This window comes from Mixophyes fleayi, chromosome 2 (genome assembly GCF_038048845.1).
Source record: "Mixophyes fleayi isolate aMixFle1 chromosome 2, aMixFle1.hap1, whole genome shotgun sequence".
NCBI lineage: Eukaryota > Metazoa > Chordata > Amphibia > Anura > Limnodynastidae > Mixophyes > Mixophyes fleayi.
In genome coordinates this window covers 215,728,114-215,748,799 of record NC_134403.1, presented here as the reverse complement: position 1 = coordinate 215,748,799, position 20,686 = coordinate 215,728,114, and the positions used below count along the sequence as shown (strand labels likewise).

The 20,686-nt window shown below is 39.1% G+C and overlaps 1 protein-coding gene across 1 annotated transcript in view; it reads left to right on the top strand.

Moving 5' to 3' along the window:
• CSF3R (colony stimulating factor 3 receptor) overlaps positions 1 to 20,686 on the top strand; it is a 61,100-nt gene that overhangs the window by 8,465 nt on the left and 31,949 nt on the right. The window contains exons 2-10 of the mRNA XM_075195443.1: positions 8,337 to 8,422; positions 11,660 to 11,941; positions 13,371 to 13,494; positions 13,584 to 13,789; positions 16,438 to 16,586; positions 17,318 to 17,471; positions 18,352 to 18,434; positions 19,087 to 19,297; positions 20,045 to 20,224. Coding sequence (XP_075051544.1) covers positions 8,362 to 8,422; positions 11,660 to 11,941; positions 13,371 to 13,494; positions 13,584 to 13,789; positions 16,438 to 16,586; positions 17,318 to 17,471; positions 18,352 to 18,434; positions 19,087 to 19,297; positions 20,045 to 20,224 — 1,450 coding nt within the window. The 5' untranslated portion in view covers positions 8,337 to 8,361. The remainder of the gene's footprint in view (positions 1 to 8,336; positions 8,423 to 11,659; positions 11,942 to 13,370; positions 13,495 to 13,583; positions 13,790 to 16,437; positions 16,587 to 17,317; positions 17,472 to 18,351; positions 18,435 to 19,086; positions 19,298 to 20,044; positions 20,225 to 20,686) is intronic.

The following is a 20,686-nucleotide window of genomic DNA, read 5'->3' as shown; positions in this document are numbered from 1 at the left end:
ATGGTATATAATCAATTCCCATCTGGAGCAGTGAGGCTGCCCAGGTGAGTGAGAGGGAGGGTAGTTGGGTGAAAGCTTTTATAAGGATGAGGGTGTTAGGAGAGAATGATTATGAAAGAGGGTTAATGAAAAATGACCTTGATGAAAATGCTTAATTGAAAATGAAGATGATACAAAGGGGCTATTGAAGGATAAGGGTCTACTTATTGATAGAGGATAAAGTGTTACTGATGGAAGATTAATCATGGAGGGACAGGGGTTAATAATGAACGATAGAGGGCTAATGATAGTATGAGCAGTGGGGTTTTTTCAATGGAGTGGGCCCATGCGCAAAAAAGGGTATGTCCTAGGTAAGGGCTGGGGTGAGCAGCATGCAAAGGAACTCGCCCAACGTTTTTAGTGGTGGCACTCACAAGTCATAGGGAAGGCATGGGGCCCCCTTGACTCATGGTCCAGTGTGCACTGCACACTCTGCACTCTGCCAGTGAGCATGATGGGTCAGTGATTGATGGATCCATCTGCACCTTTAAACAAAAATTACTTGAGTGCTTTCCAAAATGAATTGTGCTGTTCAAACATATTATTAGAAATTACAGATAGATCTGTAATGGTTCTGCTCTTCAAATCTCCACCCACAGACAAGGTATTTTAGAGTGCAGAGCAATTAAAGCGTTGCCTCCAGGTGCAGAAATATAGTTAAGATTTGTGGAGGTCCGATGCCAACAGGTGACACATTTCTAATCACTTTCCCTACTTCTACTGCTAGTGAGTCAAAACCATATCTTATTGTTTACCAAAAAGAGAAATTTAAGCTATTTTTCCAATGTAGTATGACAAAGGCTGTTTATTATGTTAATCTGCAAATGAATAAAGCATATAGATGATAAATCCCTGATTCTAACCTTGGTATCATGATGACATCAAGGAGGAAATATACAGTAGATGAACTATCCCGGTAAAAACCACCCATCATCATGCTTCCATTCCCCTTTGACATGTGGCCCTGCTTTCATTTACACAATCCCATGAGTGAATATGTCATCTACTCTTCTGATTATGATGATAGAAAACTATCATTAGTCATAGCAGTCAACTTTATAACCTTTTTTTTCAACTTATGCTGTTACTGCTTTTGTTTGAAATTCTTAGTAGTAGAGGGTTTTTTTGTGAGAAATTGCAAAATAAGAGAAGCATGTTTAGTAGCAATGAAAACAGAATAAGTAACATTTTCAAAATGTGTATAGTATAAATAGAGGAAGACATGTCACAACTTACAAACCACAGATTCAGATACTTTTTCTGGAAATTTCTATTAAATAGTTGTGATGAGTTTCCTGTGTTTGTAAACTGTACACATTTCACAATGTGTGATTACCATAATGTTTCTGTACAGAACATGATCATTTCTCCACATTTCCATAATTTCAATGAAAGTGGTTCCAATAGTCATACTGTCAAATTGCAATATACATGCATTGCTATAATTCTATGTTGTTTCATATACTTTGTTACATACAGTACAAATTTGGTAGACTCAGTCTTAGGACTACTCATACTTCTCCATTTATTGCGCAGGTGCCCTTGTTTTTAACTTTGTGTTCTCATGCATTCGTCTAACAGTGTACATATATTTTATTCAACAAGACTAAAGGGTATATTTACTAAGCTGCGGTTTTGAAAAAGTGAAGATGTTGCCTATCGCAACCAATCAGATTCTAGCTGTCATTTTGTAGAATGTACTAAATAAATGATATCTAGAATCTGATAGGATGCTATAGGCAGCATCTCCTCTTTTTCAAACCTGCAGTTTAGTAAATATATCCCTAAAACTTTTAGCTTGTCAGTAAGAGACCAAATATCCACCATGCTGTCATATACCTGGTATGAAAAAGGTTTCACAGTTCCTTTCTAGTTTTATTTTTAGTGTGGACACCAACAGGAATGTATCCAATCAAAATCAACCAATATAATTTTCTGCAGTACAATAATTTCTTACTGTATAAATACTAATAGTTCTGTTCTTGTTTATCAATCCAACTCATCTTGAATTACAGAAGAGTAGAAGATTCACCATTCTAGCAATCCAAAGTTTAAAATTACACTTGAGCTTAACCATCACTCAGTAGGATTATTATTATTGTTATTGATTTGTGAGGCACCAATGTTGGACAATGGGGAAAACAAGACATACATAAAACACGAGAGAGGGAAAAGGGTAGGGAGTGAGAAAATGTTGAGGGTATACCAGTCTGATTACTATTGTGGGAGTAGAGTTAGCTTTAATAAAACGGTGGGATTTCAGAGAGTGTTTAAAAATTTGAAGACTGGGGGAAATTCTGTTCAATTTTCCCTACATAGGATATATAACGGGCTCAGAAGGCCCAAAAATGCTGTCCCCAACACAAGTACTGAGGACAAGTTCATAAGATAACTCTGTTGTGTCAAGTGATGCAGTGAATGTGGAACTGCAGACTTGCTGCAGCATTTGAGGCAGTCAAAAGATGGCATAGTTAGGTGAGGGGAATGCCAGATAAGAGAAAACTGCCGTAGTTTAGGTGAGAGTTAATATTACCCATAAGTTTTTACTGACTATGTTATAGCGCTGGTAGTCAAATTTCTGACAGAAGAAATACAGACACTTACCTTGCTGACATATAAATGGCCACAGGCTAAATGTCAGTATTTAAATTTCCCCGACACTGACAAAATACAGATATTGTGATTGCCAACAATGAAAATGCCAATGTCACAATGTTGAAGTAAAATCAGCAATGCCAATGGGTCCCGCTGGAGCAGCTGACAGTAAAGATTCTTTAAGCCTCATGCTGGTCGGAGGAAAGTTTGGGGGAAAACAGCGTGGGGTCCCCCCAATTTTTCTCCAATCACACCTAGGAATAGTCAGCGCTGGTGGCACCATTGCAGGGAAACCCAGAGCATGGGGTCCCCCTGCCATGATGCTAACTAGCTCCAGGCTGGTCAGCGTGGAGCTGAATTCCCTATTGAATTTGGGTCCACAAAAGAAATATGGGTCCCCTCCCTAGGGTTACCCAACCCCATGATGACAGCACTAGGGCTCATCCCACACCCCTGGGCAGTGTGGGAATAAGTCCATAGTTCAAAAACAGGCATTTAGCCTGTTGGCATTTTGTTGTCAGCAGGATAAGTGTCAGTATTTCGTACCCAACCCATTTTATAGTCTGCTGTGCTTCAAATTTGGTGCTCTAAAACAACAACAATGGAAATGTTTTAGAAGTACTTCAACTCTTTTTATATTTTCTATGCTTACTCGCTTAACAAGAAATAGGTACAGGCTTGTGAGAAAGTATTACATGACGCAAGTTAGGTGTTCAGTATGAGAGAAGTATTTTGTTTCATAGAGACACCAGACAAAGGAGCGCTTAAAAGTTAAGTTTTTTCTATGTTTATTTTGATCTTTTGGGGTTGCCCTGGGCCTACAGGTATCCTTTACATCCTTCAGATCCTGGGGAATCTTCTATAGTGCAAGGCAATATGGATTCCTTTTTAGCTAGAAAGGAAACCACCACAGTGGCTGCTCATATAACAATCACCAAGGAGGAACAACAACAGAGTTATTGAACAATCCAGGAAAACACAGAAAAAGGCTTTATACAGTGTTCAACCTCTGCCGGGGCACCCAATGGCCTCTCTTAAATTTTCAAAATTAGTCAACTTTTTTAGACCCACTTTCACAAAATTTTTGTCCAATAGAAAAATCTGATATTCATAAAATCCTTGACATTAGCAGATTCCTTTTCCGGATATCTATATTTTACCATTTAGCTTCATTTATGAAAACTTTTCTAATCTAATTTTGTAAACTACATTTGTATTGCTTTTTGAACCTGTCTAGTATGCATCGGAACACTACTGACAATGAAAGAGGAAAAAGAAGAGTGTGAAAAGTCAGTATAGAAAAAGTAAACCTTTTGTGACAGGATGGACCGCCTATGCCAACCTGTCTGCTGTTGCTGGGAACCAGTTGGGCTTACTTTGCCAACGTTCCCTCTCATTATCCCAAATGCGCCCTCTTGCCATAGTAGGAGGGGCTTAAAACTGCTGCCACCACTGGACTCCTTACCAGCATCCAGAACCGGGTTTGTTCGAGGTGACTGACGCTGCTAGCATACCCTGTAACTGGTGTACCTGGGCTGGTACCCCTGACCTCGTCCTATAGATCAGGGTTGCTGTAGATGGATCCCCCCTGGCCTATCACACTGGCCAGAGCTACTGGGTAGCAGGCAGAGCAATGGTACTGGGTGCTGGGTCCCTACCTCAGAATAGCCGTGAACGGATTAGAGTTGGGTCTAATCTGTATGTCACCGGATAGTGCAGTTTCCCAGCAGGTCTTTGAAGCAAGTGATACTTTTTTTCTCTTACACTGGTTAAAGGTACCGGTGATCAGGTCAGATGAAAGAAAAAGAACAGTTTTTAATACAAAACAGTGCTCTTTTTACACGCATTTGTGACTTGTCTTAGCAGGAAGTAATCCGTCATCCTGTCACTTTAACCAATGTGGGCTGATTCATGCATCCTGCACGTGAATCAGCTCAGAGAGGTTTAACACCTTTAACATTTCTGCTAGTGGCAAGGGGCAGTATACTTCCCTTCTGTCCACGAGCTGCCAGGGAGAGGGGGTCTCAGCCCACTCTCCTCCCTTGGTGCCTCTCTGTCTGGGGTGGGAGATTTATCTTTTAAATCTCCAGCCAGATCCCGGGGCAGCAGCACCTGCCCTGTCGCTAGTTGAAGCTATTTGAGCTCCAACTAGGGACTTTGCTTCCTGGGACCGCCAGGAGGCGCTGCACCTCCTGGACCTATTTGCTTTCAGGAGGCTGGTTGTTAAGTCCCTCTGGCAGCCACTGAAGCTGGCTGCTGGGGGGGGGGGGGGTGAAGGGGATCCAGGGTTGCCTCTGCAGCCCCAGCACAGGGTAAGTACTTTCTTTTTATTATATACATATACACTTTACACTCATGCATTTAAAATACACAGTTATACATTTAATACATATAGTTACACTCCCGGCATCTAGCGCCAGGCGTTAACCCAATCAGCACTGAGCGTTCTTTACCGGCGCTGCATCGATTAAACACACACTTTAAATCTAAAACCCATTTTAACCCCTTACATGCTGCAACGCTGGGTGCTACCCAGCCAGTGCTGCAGCGCCATATATCAAGCATTTTATTTACATACAAAAAACACAGGGACCCGGCCACACTTTTCTATTAGATATCATGAAGTTTTATATACTGTTTAATCAGAAAATGATATATTTATGTTACTATAGTAATGGAAGAAACACCTTGAGCATGGTTCATTATTTGTTTGGGGCTTATAACATGTTGCATTGTAGAGGTCACAGTGGGCTATATTTTGATATTTTGTTTTTCTCAGCAACAAGCAGTGATATTTTCCTGTTTCCCATTTCCTGAGAATAAGGCCAATTGTTCATGATTTAAGTGAATTATTAAACTTTTGGGTTTTGCAGTTTCATTTTCCTGAAGAAAAGGGTGAACTTGTTTGCAGCGAGTTTTACTGTGTAAAATATAAAAATAACATAGTATAATACACAATATATCAATTATATTATACCCATGATTTGTCTTCTTTGTATAAAAAGCCAGTATTTTTTATCAAACTATTATGTTCTGGAATACTCACATATATTACATAATACAAAGGAAAGCAATTAGACAATTAAGTAAATTCAACACATGATCATTGCTTTATTAAAGCCACAAAATTGAAGCTGCGTTTTATTTGGGATATAGTTGAAGGATATGTTACTGTTTGTTATTTACAAAAACAAAATAATGCTAATGCTAATGCTATAATACTATTAACAATAATAATTTGAATATGCTACTAATACTATTACTACTATTATTCTTACATAACGAGTTCAATAATGTCTACCTCTGAAATAACTTTCTTCAGTGTTGGATCAACCCCCTATGAAGCTAAAAATATAGAGGTACAGACTTATGATTTGAACCATGATTAGTATCGTTCCTGACTAACCTTGAGAGATGAAGGTTAATGTTTGTCAGTATATTCCAGTATCAAATATAATCACCGTCTGTGAATGCAACCCAACTGCACCAATAATGCATATGTCAGAAGATTTTGAAGTTAAAGTGGTCTATATACACCGATGAGATGCAACAATAAAACCACCGACAAGTGAAGTGAATAACATTGATTATATTATTACAATGGCACCTGTCAAGAGGTGGAATATATAAGGCAACAAGTGAACAGTCAGTTTTTGGAGCTGATGTGTTGGAAACAGGAAAAATTAGCAAACGTAAGGATATGAGCGACTTTGGCAAGGGCCAATTTGTGATGGCTAGATGACTGGGTCAGAGCAGCTCCAAAACGGCAGGTCTGTGTGGTATTCTTGGGAAGCAGTGGTCAGTACCTAACAAATGTGGTCGAAGGATGGATAACCGGTGAATCGGTCACAGGTGCATGGAGAGCGAAGGCCTGTCTGGTCTGACCTACTGTAGGACAAATTGCTGTTGGCTATGATAGAAAAGTGTCAGAATACACAGTGCATCACAGCTTACTACGTATAGGGTTGCATAGCTGCAGACCAGTCAGAGTGCTCATGCTGACCAATATATCAAATGTGCTCACAATGGGTACATAAGCGCCAGAACTGGACCATGAAGCAATGGAAGAAGGTGGCCTTGTCTGATGAATCACATTTTCTTTTACATTATGTGGATGGTTGGGTTGATGTGCATCATTTACCTAGGAAGAGTTGACACCAGGATGCACTATGGGAAGAAGGTGAGTCGACGGAGGCAGATGTTCTGCTGGGAAACCTTGGGTCCTGGATTTCATGTGAATGTTACTTTGACATGCACCACCAACCTAAACATTGCTGCAGACCAAGTACAGCCATTCATGGCAACAATACTCCCTGATTGCAGTGGCCTACTTCAGCAGGATAGTGTGCCCTACCACACTGCAAAAATTCACACGAAGAGTTCATGGTGTTGACTTGGCCTCCAAATTCCACAGATCTCAATCTGTTTGAACATTTGTGTGATGTGCTGGAAAAATAAGTCTGAACCATGGAGGACCCACCTAGCAGGTTACAGGACTTAAAGGATCTGCTGCTAACATTTTGGTGCCAGCTACCACACAACACCTTCAGAGGTCTTGTGAAGTAAATGTCTTGATGGGTCAGTGCTGTTTTGAGGGCACGAGGGGGACCTCCACAATATTAGGTGGCTTTAATGTTATGGCTGATTGGTGTATATTATAGTTATATTGCTTCTTCTGGCTGCATAACCTGATGAGATTGTTCTTTATGTCCCTTTGGGCCCTTGTATGGACTTTATTGACCATATTTGTATATCTATATGCTTCCAGTCATTTGAGTTTATGGAGTCTATGTATCAAGGCAAATATAAAGAAAACAGCTGTGCACTTTCCCTCTTTTTTCCATATATATACATCCGGGTGTCTGCTTTGTACAGCTACCCGCCAGTGTTGTGGCCTAAAGAGGAATTAGGCAGAGAGGGGGCATGCACACAGGGGCCTGCACACATGGCAATGATAGTAATTATTACCATGTAGCCTGATATATCAATCCCTCACCTTATCCCTGTGCCAAAATCATCTGTCACCTCTGAGGCCAACTCTGCTCCATTTGTGACACAGGCACAGTTTAGGTAATACACAAACTCCTTGCTTATTATTTTGATTTTTTTTTGTCAGGGGAGCCTAGTAATTCATTACATAATGTAGCACACACTTTCTTTGTGACCCTAACACTAAAGTAAGAGAGACCAGCTCCCTAGACACCGGCTACTGGCTGACATTGGTCACACTATGCAAAATAAAATGACAGATTTAAATAGGTTACCATCCTCCCACAGTCCTAACTTGATGGACAGATGACACCCCCCACATTACATTTAAAAATGAGTCCTCTGCAGGTGCTCTGTTTGTTCGCAGACACACTCTGTCAGCTGGCTGCTAGCTGTGGTGAGAGAGGCTTTTAGACCACTTCAAAATATGTCATTTAAACAGACTCTTTACCATTATTTTGTCACACATATGTCCTCCATCTGTAACTCTATAAGTTAGGTGAACTACTGTACAAATGTGTAACTCTATTTGCAGCCTTTCTCTTTCTCTGCAGTTTACCAGTTAAATCCTAACTTTTCTCTTTTTGTGACATATTTTATGTAACATTGTGTATCACATATTGTGCCACTCTGCTCCAAAAACTGGGGTTCTATGTATGTTATTTTTACTTTGTAAATCTTTAGATTATTGTTTTATTTTTTCTCTCTGACAGTTTATGGGGTAACATTACTGAAGAAATGCAAAAAGACCAGGGTGCCCTGCTGGTGGAAGTGCTGCTACTTCTGTTTATACCAGAAGGTAAGCCAGTTTATGCATTTAGTTACAATTATCACATCTTCAACATGATACATTCTATCGAGAATTAGTTACTTATTTTATCTGCTAATACCATAACACATATGTGGGGGGAATTGTATTCACTACTGAGATATCAATTCACTGCAGAATTGATGTGCCATCAGGTTTTTCTATTTAGACTACAGTGTGCCTATTAAAACTGATTCTGAGCTGAAATGCATATTTTTTTATTGAAACTTCATCCTTTGCCTGCAGCATGACTTACTGTTACAGAGTGTCTCCTCCAGGATGTCTGAAAATTATTACACTACTTTTAGCTGTTTAACAAACATTTCTACTAGTAAAATGTAGACAAAAATGTACATTTCACAGTTATTGATGTTGGCTAAGGTGTGTATAGCGAGGCTGTGGTTGGCCCCGACAAGTCCCACGGTTAAAAATTGGAAGGCACTGGTCAATACCACCATAAGGCATGAGAGATTTGTTTATACTAGCAGACAGGCTCTGAAGGAATTTGAGAATATATGGTACAGATGGTTAGAGTCTCCATTCTATCCTATGTCATCTAGTACAGATGCTCTATCTACTTAAATGTATGGCTACCGCAGTTCTTATAATAAGTATCTGAGTCCATGTAATAAACCCTGCATGTGTAACATACTTATGTATAAGCATTTACGATGTATGTTCCTGAATGAATATAGCACATTTATTATTATTATTATGCTTTAATGTAATCTTGTAAATTCCGTCATTTAATTCTGATATGTATGCGATTGTTTTTCTTTTCTTTTTGTTGTTTAGTATGTTTATATCTTAAAAAATTTCAATAAAAATACTGGATTTAAAAAAAAAAATGTAGATAATAAAAACAAAATGAAAAAAGATGCCTCTTGTATTATTATGTATGCCTTTGATAAACACTGCAGGCCTGATTCATTAAGGCACACAAAACTAACGTAAATTGCGTTTTTTTAAAAAAAACATGTAAATCGGGCATGCGTACGTCCATATTCAACAAGGAGCTGGAGAAATGACCATAACAACGCCCAAAAAAATAAATTCAATGAATGTCATTTGTTAATAATCTAGGGTCTGATTCATTAAATCTTAAATGAAGAGGTATCCTATTTCAGTCTCCTGGACAAAACCATGTTACAATGCAAGGGGTGCAAATTAGTATTCTGTTTTTGCACATAAGCTAAATACTGACTGTTTTTTCATGTAGCTACTGGGAAGTGGAGCAGAGCACTAGGTGTCAATCTGACACCCTGGGCCAGAGCTGGATTAAGGCCCTGGGGGGCCTGGAGTACTTTAGACAGGGGTGCCCTAAGATATAACATGGTTATCATTTTAGACAAATACACAGGCAATACTGTGGGCACTACATTTAGGTGCACACAGTTCTGCCTTCATGAGTAGTACAGTGTGAAGCAAGACATACTTCCCAACTGTCCTTCCAGTCAGACCAAATCCTGACTAAATGAGACAGTCAACCAAATTCAGGACTGCTCCAACAGATTCAGAACTGTGGCAGACTGTCCTGCTCTCTCCTAACTGTTCTTTTCACTTTCACCACCTGTGACTGCTGGTTTCTTTAGATCATTTGCTGCTTGTCTGGATCCTGGGCGCTCTATTTGGAAAAAAATGGGTACATGAAATTCAGAAAACTCCAACCTGCCCCAATGTTAAATCAAAATAGCACCCACGTTTTATAATTAGGCCTCCCTCCAGCCCAACATTAAAATAATCATATTCACATTTGGTAAATAGATCTATTTTCCTCCAACTAGCCTAAACATTAAACTGACAGTATTCCCTTTTAATAAACAAACCTATTTTCTTTCAACCAAACAGCCACAGCAATAAGTTAAATAGCATTTACATTTAACAAATATAACCTATTCCCACAACAATCACAGGCATTAAAAAATTCATAATCACATCTAATAAATAGACCTCATTTTCCCCAAGCAGCCCACAATCAATTAATAGCTCCCAAACCACCCCAGTATTAAATACAGGTCCAATTACCCCATCATAAATTCATGGGCCCCACTATTAAATTAAATTGCCCCATCATCACCGCACAAATGAAATAGCACCCAATAATTAGCTCACACTTGCACTCCACAATTAAATTAATAGCCTACGTCCCACATTATATTAAGACTCCCCCCCTCCCTCACACACACTACATTCATTTACTAAACTGCCCCCAAACACAAACACACACACACTACATTCATTTCCTGGCCCCCTCCAGTGGCGGATCCAGGGGGGGGGGGGGACGATCGGGGCGATTGCCCCCCCTAGCAGGGGCTTGCTGCCGGCGGCTGCACACTATGTGCAGATCCGTTTAGCAGTGACAGTGTGCTGCCCGGCTGCTCTGATTGTGATTGTGATTGACACAATCAGAGCAGCCTGGCAGGACTCTCTCCCTAACTCTCTCTGCTGAACGGATCTGCACATAGTGTGCAGCCGTCAGCAGCCTTAGGTGTCAAAAAGGGGGCGGGGCTAAATCGCCCCCCCTAAATCACCCCCGGTACAATTAACTTCTGGATCCGCCCCTGGCCCCCTTACATTAAATTCATGTACTAGCCCCATCACTCACACTACATTCATATGCTGACCCCTCACACACGCTACATTCCTATGCTGCCCCCTCACATACACTACATTCCTATGCTGCCCCCTCACATACACTACATTCATATGCTGCCCCCTCACATACACTACATTCATATGCTGCCCCCTCACATACACTACATTTATATGCTGTTATGACACACACACAGACACACACACACAAACACACACACACACACACACACTACATTCATATGCTGACACACACTATTAACATACTACTACCGCACCCCCCTCACTTACCTGGTTCCATCCGCGCGCCGTGTAGTTTCTTAATCTCTTCTTCGCACATGGGACAGCACCAGTCACGTGGTGAGGGAGGGGGGATGGATCAAAGGATCCGCGACCAACGGGAGAAGGTGGTTGGTCCCGGGGGAGGGGCCAGCCACCTAGTCAGACTATAGGGCCCGGCCCAAAATAATCTTTTTTTGTCCAGCCCAGCCCGCCGCTGTGCACAGGTTGATTTTATGCAAAATAGGACACATATCAGCATTTATGCTCCTAAATGAATCAGGCCCTGCATATGCAAAGTTCCATTTTCTTTTATAATGATTTTATTAATATCATGCATTTGCTCTTTTTTGACAGGTGTTCAGTCTTGTCACATTACTGTATCTTCTTCCACAATTCAGCTTGGTTCACCTCTGTTGGCTTTCTGTCCATCCTATTGCCCTGTTTTTGGGAGGGAAAAATTGCAGGTGATATGGAAACTGGACGGTGATATTGTCCCAAACGCTCAGTACAGTAATGATCAGAAAACGTCTTCTGTATATTTCAATAGCTTTAACAAGACTACAGGATTGCTTGAGTGCTATGCCAACAGCAGCAGTGGGCTACAATTGGTGGATAAAATTCTTATTAGTACTGGCTGTGAGTCTGATTTTGTTTTTTTATATAAATATAACTTTATGATACAAGAAAATGATTCTTAAGTGTGAAAGACATATGAAACATCATTCTGCTGAAAGAAACATGCATTTGATATTTTATAAGCTTTTTATGCATTGAGCAGGACTAAATTTATTTGAACGTTTTAAAAAATACACATTAATGCATGATAAATGGAACACAATATTATGTTTTCAGGAATCAATGGTATCAACTACACAATTGAAATTGTTTTCTATTTTTATTGTACTTTTCATTAATTAAATGTAATCCATACAAGCAGCCCTATAAAATGCCATATAGCATAAGTCCAAAATCTATGCAGTGAAGTAAGCAGAAAATCCATTTCAACTGTACAATCATTGTAGATAGAGAAGTGTGTGGTATTAAAATAAACAGGTACCACTTGCAAATGTAGCTGTGGGCAAGCGATAATAGCCATAATTTAGTGGTTTGTTCCAACAAAAGACAGTCAATATGTACATTTTGTGCTAATTTGTATTCACACCCAACGGATAGAAGCTGGAACCCCCTAAAGCTAGGTATTATGAATATAAATTATGTGCAATGTTTATAACATTCTGGTCAGTAATGGACACTCTGGTACACTTCAAGGGCCACATGGGCAGCCCTCTAAAAAGGGCAGCACATTACTCTTCGGGGTATATTTACTAAACTGCAGGTTTGAAAAAGTGGAGATGTTGCCTATAGCAACCAATCAAATTCTAGTTATCATTTATTTAGTACATTCTACAAATTGACAGCTAGAATCCAATCGGTTGCTCTAGGCAACATTTCCACTTTTCCAAACCCACAGTTTAATAGACGTACACATTAATCTCAGTGATAGCATTAAAACCATACATTTAATTAAAGAAAGATACACCTCTTGTCCTTAGAATTGATCAGCACATCTACTCCAAAATACCCTTCAGATTTCCCATGTGCCACTCCAGGTTTTCCACTCATCACAAACACCAACATATTTAGAACCCAAACAAACTCTGCTTCATCTGTATATGAAAAATATAAACTTTATGATGGCCACTATCAAAAGAGAAAATATCAAATCAGTGGCTGTGATTCTAAAGCTTTTAAGTTTGCTAGCTGTGCGAATCTTTGCACAGTGGTGTGATGAAATTGTATTACTAACACAGCATTTTGATATCAGGGGGTAAATGTATCAAGCTGAGAGTTTTTTGACGAGTTTGAAAAACCAATCAGATTCTAGTTATCATTTCTTTAGTACATTCTACAAAATGACAGCTAGAATCTGCTATAGGCAACATCTCCACTTTTCAAGCCTGCTGGAAAACTCTCAGCTTGATACATTTACCCCCAGGAGTTTATTGTCCTTGGTTCTACTTTTGTCATCAAGAAAACTCTTCATAATCATTACACATTTTTACAGATTTACCAACTCCACCCACCAACCTCAGCTGTTTCATAAACCTCACAGCTAATATTGTAGCCTGCACATGGCAACTTGAAAGAAACTCTGGCTTATTGACGCACGTCACACTATCAAGTTCCAGGCAAGTGATGTGGCGACAGATTGGGAAACTTCACTCTCTATCAAAAAAACACCCACTTGTAACTTTGCATGTCTTTTTTTTATTTATAGGTTTGTAAATACTTCCAGTTCCATAGAACATTGTGAGGTGCCCACGAATAGTGAATATAACTGCACTTCCATAATGAGTCAGATGTCATGTAAAATTCCACGTGAATTTTTTGATAACTACAAGCCACTTGCAGTATGGGTTACTGTGAAAAATAAGTTAGGGTCTGCTACCTCTTGCCCTCTGTGTATGATCCCAGTTTATCAAGGTATGTCTATATCTATCTATCTATCTATCTATCTATCTATCTATCTATCTATCTATCTGTCATGGTACTGCTGGCACAAAAATGTCACCTACTACATTACTGTACTTTCTCAGTAGTGCACCACCATTTTGAATGCATTATAGTTGGGTGGGTAATGAACATTGTTGGGAAGTCCTGCCCTTTTCCTTGAGGGGTTGGGAACATTGTGAGAGTATGTTGCTAACTTTCATTTCAAAAAGTTCTGAGAGTTCCTGCTTCTCTAAGGTTGTTCCTCCTCACCCCGTCACCTGGACTGAGAGAAAATCCTGTATAGTCTGGAGATAGCCTTCTTCCGACGTCAATGGCCATTGGACATCATTCTTGTGTTCTGTGGCCAAGCAGTCAGAGACTAAGAGACAAAAAACATCTATAGATACTTCAATGCCACTCAGACCTCTTCACATAACCATCAGACCTCCCTTCATGCCATCAGACCAACTCACATGCCCCCTACATACCCATCAGCTATTCCCCATATGACCATCAAACCTCTCCACGTGACTCTCGTGTCTCCCCCATACCCCTTCTCACAACTCCCTCACTTAACTGTACAGCTGAAGCCTGCAGACTCTTCAATTCAGGAGGAGGAAGAAGACAATGCACTCCTTCCTCCTCCTCTGATTGGTTGTTGTCCGTGACCACCCTGCATTGCGCAGAAGACATCACGTTATGCGGAAGTTGGTTGTTCCCAGTCAATCTTATTCACTGCTTACTACAAAGCAGCGAATAAGTCAGGTGGGGGCCAATTTGTCCCTCCCGGCAACCAGCCACCAAGAGCACCTGTAGTCAAGAGCCATATTTAACATTTCAAAGAGCTGCACATGGCTCAGGAGCTGCGGGTTAGCCACCACATCCAAATACATCCAATTCATCTTCGATTGCAAAGGACAGCCTATCATTTAATGGGAGGAACGGGTGAGGGAATGTACACTAAGGGCGTGTCAAGTTTGAGCACAGTTGTCTGATTCAAGTTCAGGGCATCGCTCAGGTACGTGATTTTCAGCCATATTCAGCTACAAAGTAGCTGTAGGTGTTGAGTGATAGTGATGATGGGGCCATACGCCCGCTAGAACATGTGTGTGCAATTGAGAGCAAATTCAAAAAAGCATTTTCTGTACAGTAGATATTAACATTATGAAACATGGCTTTCATAGGGGAAAAAATCAAACAAACTTATTTTTAAATGTTTTTTCTTTAATGACAGGTGTTAATGTATTTAATAATACTTTTTTAATCTGTGAACTTTATATTCCACATATGTATTGTTCGTATCTTGCAGCGTTTTGTGTGTGCCTCAATATGGCAATTGATGTATATGCAGAGTATACCTATACCACAATTCAACAAGAGACATTTCTTCAGATCCCCTTGTTGTTTAATATGGATGTGTGTGTGCACAATTATGTGTGTTTTTCAAAAAATACACATTAAATTGTGTGCATTTATTATAACAGTTAACATTCTCATGACATGGCTACTGTGCACCTGACAATGCAATATAATATAAAATGTAACATGCATCCTTGTAATGGTAGGATTTGGACACTTATCATTCCAGATTTGGAAGAATGCATATAAAGCTTTAAATATGTGTGTTGGCCCATTCACATATTCTACACACATATTTTAAAAAACTTGAATTTGTGCTTAATATGTGTTTTTGATGCTCATATGAGATGGATCTTATATTGACCCCAAGTTATGAATGGTTTTATGTCAAAGGTACACTCTAAGGGCCTAAATCATTAAGGAGAGAAAAGCCTAAAAAGGAGTAACTTTGCACCTGGGCAAAACCATGTTGCATTGGAGGGGAAGGTCAATTTAAAATGTGAGGACAGATTTATATTTGGGATAGGACATGTCCTAGATCAACTTTAAATTTCAGTGTAAATGTAAAGCTATCAAGTATTTATTTAGTATCCTACATGAAAAAAACAGCCAGTATTTAACTTATGTGCAAAATAATAAACTAATTTACACCCCTTGCATTGTAACATGGTTTGTTCTGGAGAACATTTACTCCTTTATTTGCCTTAATTTCCTTAATGACTCAGGCCCTAAGTGTCATCACTTTTCAGCAATGTAACAAGACATATAACTTACTAAGCAATGTTATCTCTTCATTGAACAGTGTATTTTTAAGTAGGGAAACTTTTGCTTTGTATATAATGCATAACATCAGCTTGGATGTGGTCCTACCATGAACTTCCCATCTTTCGCAATATCCAGAAGAGGGGAGGGCTGTCAAATTTTAGCCCGGGGTCAAGACTCGACTCAGCAGCCTATTAGGAACATTTAAAAGGAAAAAAATATACAGATGGCCCAGTGGCACAGGCCATAGTAGCCCACTATGGGACTGGCCTGGGCGGCAGATGCCCCCTGCCGCTCAGCCCAACATGCCCCTGGTCTGGAACCTAATACTGTTGTATTCTCCAGCCATTGCTGGCCACTGGGCAACCTGAATTTTTTCTTTTAAAATGCTCCTTATAGGCTGCTGAACCAAGTTTCACTCCTTAGGCTAAAATTTGCCAGCCAGTCCCTGCCACTGGATTGAACGAATGCAGCATGAAATGGCATCTTCTAAAGTTGATGTGTACTTTGTGTTTCAGTGAAGCTTGACCCCATCATCATTAAAGACGCAGTACCTTATGAGGACTGTGTTAGTTTGAGATGGACAAATGGAGAAAAAGCTGAGTTTCTAAAACACTTGAGATGTGAGATGCGCTACAAAAGTGAATATCAGATGGAGTGGGTCAAGGTAAGTCATAGGATCTCCCGTAAATGTTGATATTTATCAGAAAAATATCAAATGCTAACATGATCTGCAAAGCACAAAACAATGAGTAGATCATGTGTCAAGATTCTGTGCAAACCATTGTTACAGTAGTTCCTTGGTTAGACATCCATGGTTGTTGGATACAAGCAAACGTAGATGAATAATGTCCTGTAGGTGCAGGAAATACTCTAATTGGATTTGGACTGGAGATAGTGAGGGACATTTATGAACACTAGTGGAAAATAAAAAGTTTTTGCTGCCTCTAACTACCAATACTTTGTTTCTAAATAGCACTTGAAAATGGGAAAATCTTATTGCTTGTTTTTGGCAAGACCATCTTATCAATTTCTACAAGGTTTAATTAAGCCCCTCCTGCCCAGCCCAACTCCTTGAGTTTAATTCTAACCACTCTATTAATGAATTGAATGATATATGAAGTGGTAAAAAAGCTTTTTCCCCAAACATATATGAATAAACGTACCTTTCAAGCACGTTTATCTTGCAATATAGAAATACATAAGAACATGGCCTGTCTTATTTACTAGAGTAATAGAATTAGTAATAATCAAATAGTAATAATATACTTAATATAATATTAGATATAACTTTTCTTTAATAACACATGGTATATTTTGTTTATTATAAATTATAATCATTAGTAGAAACCCGTTATTAAAATGCCATCCTCGGTGTGTGCTATTGTCCATCCTCAGGCTGAAGAGGCAACTATTAGTGTGAAAGAGAGAACACAGTGCGGCCTGATAGCTGCTACAAACTATAGCTTCCAAATTCGTTGCATCCGTAAAACACTAACAGGGCAATGGAGTGAGTGGGGACCAACAACCAGCCTGACCACTGTAGACAGAGGTAAGTGCTTGAAACTGATACAAATATGGATTTACACACAGACTACATAGGAACATAGGAAAAAAAAAAAGTGTTTTTCATCTACACATATCTGAAATACAGGGTGGGCCATAAGTGTGGAAAAACTCTTTTAAAATGAGAATGAGTAAGGAAATATTAATCCAGCGTCTACACATTTGATCTGAGTGTGGTGGTAACTTTTTAGGGTATGTGGCCAGTATGGCGGCTATCTTGAAGTCGGACATCTTCGATGCAACTCTAATTTTTAACATGTTCTAAAAGGATATTTCCATACTTATGGAACATCCCGTATATATCCATAGTAGTAGTCAATTTACCAGCATTTTTTCATAGATTGTTTGCAAATGTACAAATTGCTTTATTTTTAAACACAGTACAACTAACTACGAGAATTTAAATTGTCTTAGAATAATAGCAATTTATAGATTGATAAACCCCTTGGGTGATACTGAGTAATACCTGATATATATTCAGTATCACACAAGGGATCTCTTATGTGTTTCTACTATACTGTATATAGTCCATCACTACAGAGCTCATCCAGACTGTTAACACATATTACTCAAGGGCTTTCTTATGTGCTGTCATTAACCAATATAGATTAGATCAGTCTAATAAGCGAATATTTTGTATTTACATTAAAATTTGATTTAGGATTATATATTTGTTTATGGATCGTGAAAGTTAAAAATATATCATTCTAAACTCTTCCAGAAGATTGCTTTCTAAGAAAGTTATAAGAAAGTTTCCTGTTTGCTCTCCAGTTTACGTTTAGTCTGCATGAACACACTGAATGCCTTTAAGCTGACTTACTTAAATACAAATGTTTTTAATTCAATGCTATGTTATTTTTTTTTAGTTCCAACGGGTAATTTAGTGACTTGGTGGAGGATGCTGGAGGCTACACCTGACAGTGCAGTGAAAATTCAGCTACTATGGAAGGTACTGCAAAACCACAGAGCTTAGTAGTCCAAAAAAGTTGACTTAGTGATTCTAATATTAAAATGCATAAATGGGAGTTTCACTGAAGTAGTGTCAAGAACTTTTTTTTTGCTGGGTGCAACAAACGAAAACAGACTGGATTTTTACACATGCTCATGTTTTGTAAAGTAAGCTTTTCATTGAGAGGCCATGTGCTAATATAACACTTGGGGCACAGGTGTGTGCTCTGGAAAGCTATTTTATATACTAACCCCAGAAAATTGACTGTGGCTTAACTACCAATGTGGAATCATCAAGTATGACCAACCTTGAGATCTGTCAGGGTCTAAACCAAAACCAATTCAGTCCCCCTTATTATATGAATCAATAATTAATATAAATGTGTTTGTGGGGGGGGGGGGGGGCATTATGTTTTTACCTTGCTATTAATAAAATACCTGGATTGGGGTAAATTAGCATAATTTGTTCTGATTATTTTTTAGCAAATTTATATGATTATGGTTCAAGACTTGTAGTGATCTCAGGGTCAGAAACTGTCATATATACATCAATGCACTGGGAATTGACACCTAGCACAGTGACCTTTTAAGTGGTCTTGTCATTTGTTTGCTACAGCGCAACATATCCCAATAAGGTATGCTCATTTCCATAGCCATTGAACAGAGAAGAGGCCAACGCAAAACAACTCTGGTACATTGTGAAGAAGTCCTCTGGCCTACATCAGAGAGACACTATTATGTGCAACACAACTGCTCTTAACTGCACTTTCTTCCTGCCCAATGGAATAAAGAGAGCATTTATATGGGCTTACAATACAGCGGGAGCTTCTCCAGCAACAGAGATATCTTTGGCTGCCAGGAATGGTAAGAAGATTGTTAAACAAATCCAGGACTATTTCTGGCCCATTGTGTAATCATGATATAAAGCTTTCCAAAAAGTTATTTAAATTTTTTTTCCCAACTGAATACTAGGTCTCCCAATTTGTCTGCGCTGTTGAGTCCATTTATGAAATTGGGCCTCCACATTCACTTGTACTATACTTGGCCAAAAAGAATTACAAACTCTACAGCAGATACTCTATAATAGACCTTTTCATCTAAAAATCATAATTGATTTTCTCAAGAATGATCATGCTCTGAAAATTAGCGGAAACATGTATATTTTTATTTAAGTAGAATTAACCACAAATTTATACAATATTCTATATTTGTAAATTACCTGTAAGCACCAGGAAAATATGCTACAATTTCACTTTATTCATGCAACCTTGTTTTTCTTTGGCTTTATCAGTCCTGTGTATCCGTCGGTTAGCCAATTAAGCCACCCCTCACCCTTCAATTGATGTGATTCTTTGGATGTTTTCTATTATTTTGTTGCATCCTAAATATAATGCAAAGTGAGCTACCCACCTGGTAAACATTGCCAGCTAGAGATCTACTGATCCCTAAGCCATGTAGTGTAGGTTGTCCACACAGCATGGGGATGGCCATGAGAAAATTGTCTGCTTTCATTATTCAGTCCATCACTTTATTCTGTGTTTGACGAAAGGCCTGACACTATGAATTTAGCAATAAAAATGCAGACTATACTGTTTGGCTTTACCATTATAGGAGCTCCAGTGTCTAGAATGCAAGTGTCTTCCAATGATGATTACAGCCTGCGAGTTGAGTGGGATCCGCAGGCTTCAGCTAAGAGCTATATTTTGGAGTGGTGTAAAACTACTGAAGAGCATAATTGTGGAATTAACTGGAAAACTGAGCTGGGAGGATGCAACACCTCAATTCTGCACGGTAAGACACAGTAGGTGGCATTAATGTAAATAGTCACTTAGGCTTTATTGTTACATATCTGCCTCAACTTAATACAATGTCAATATTCTGTATGCATAGGTAAACAATAGATAACATACATATTACATATAGTCTGTTATATCCTTCAGTACAACAATATAGCAAGTGAGAAAATGAAATGTAGCATGTAGCATGTAGCGTGTAGGAGACAATAGATCGGGGAATGATTCTGCAGGGCTATATGTGGTAGTAAAACAGCTTATCTTCATATTTTATACAGCCCATTTAGTATTTACAGTCTAATTCTAATGATTCCATACACTTGCATCCCAAACCACTAGTCCTTATTTTCACTGGACAGTCACAATTTTTTTGATATGGAAATTAATAATAAAACTAGAGACTTTAGCTGTTAGATGGCATGGCAATGGACAATGTGTGTGTTATTTGGGCAGATCAGGA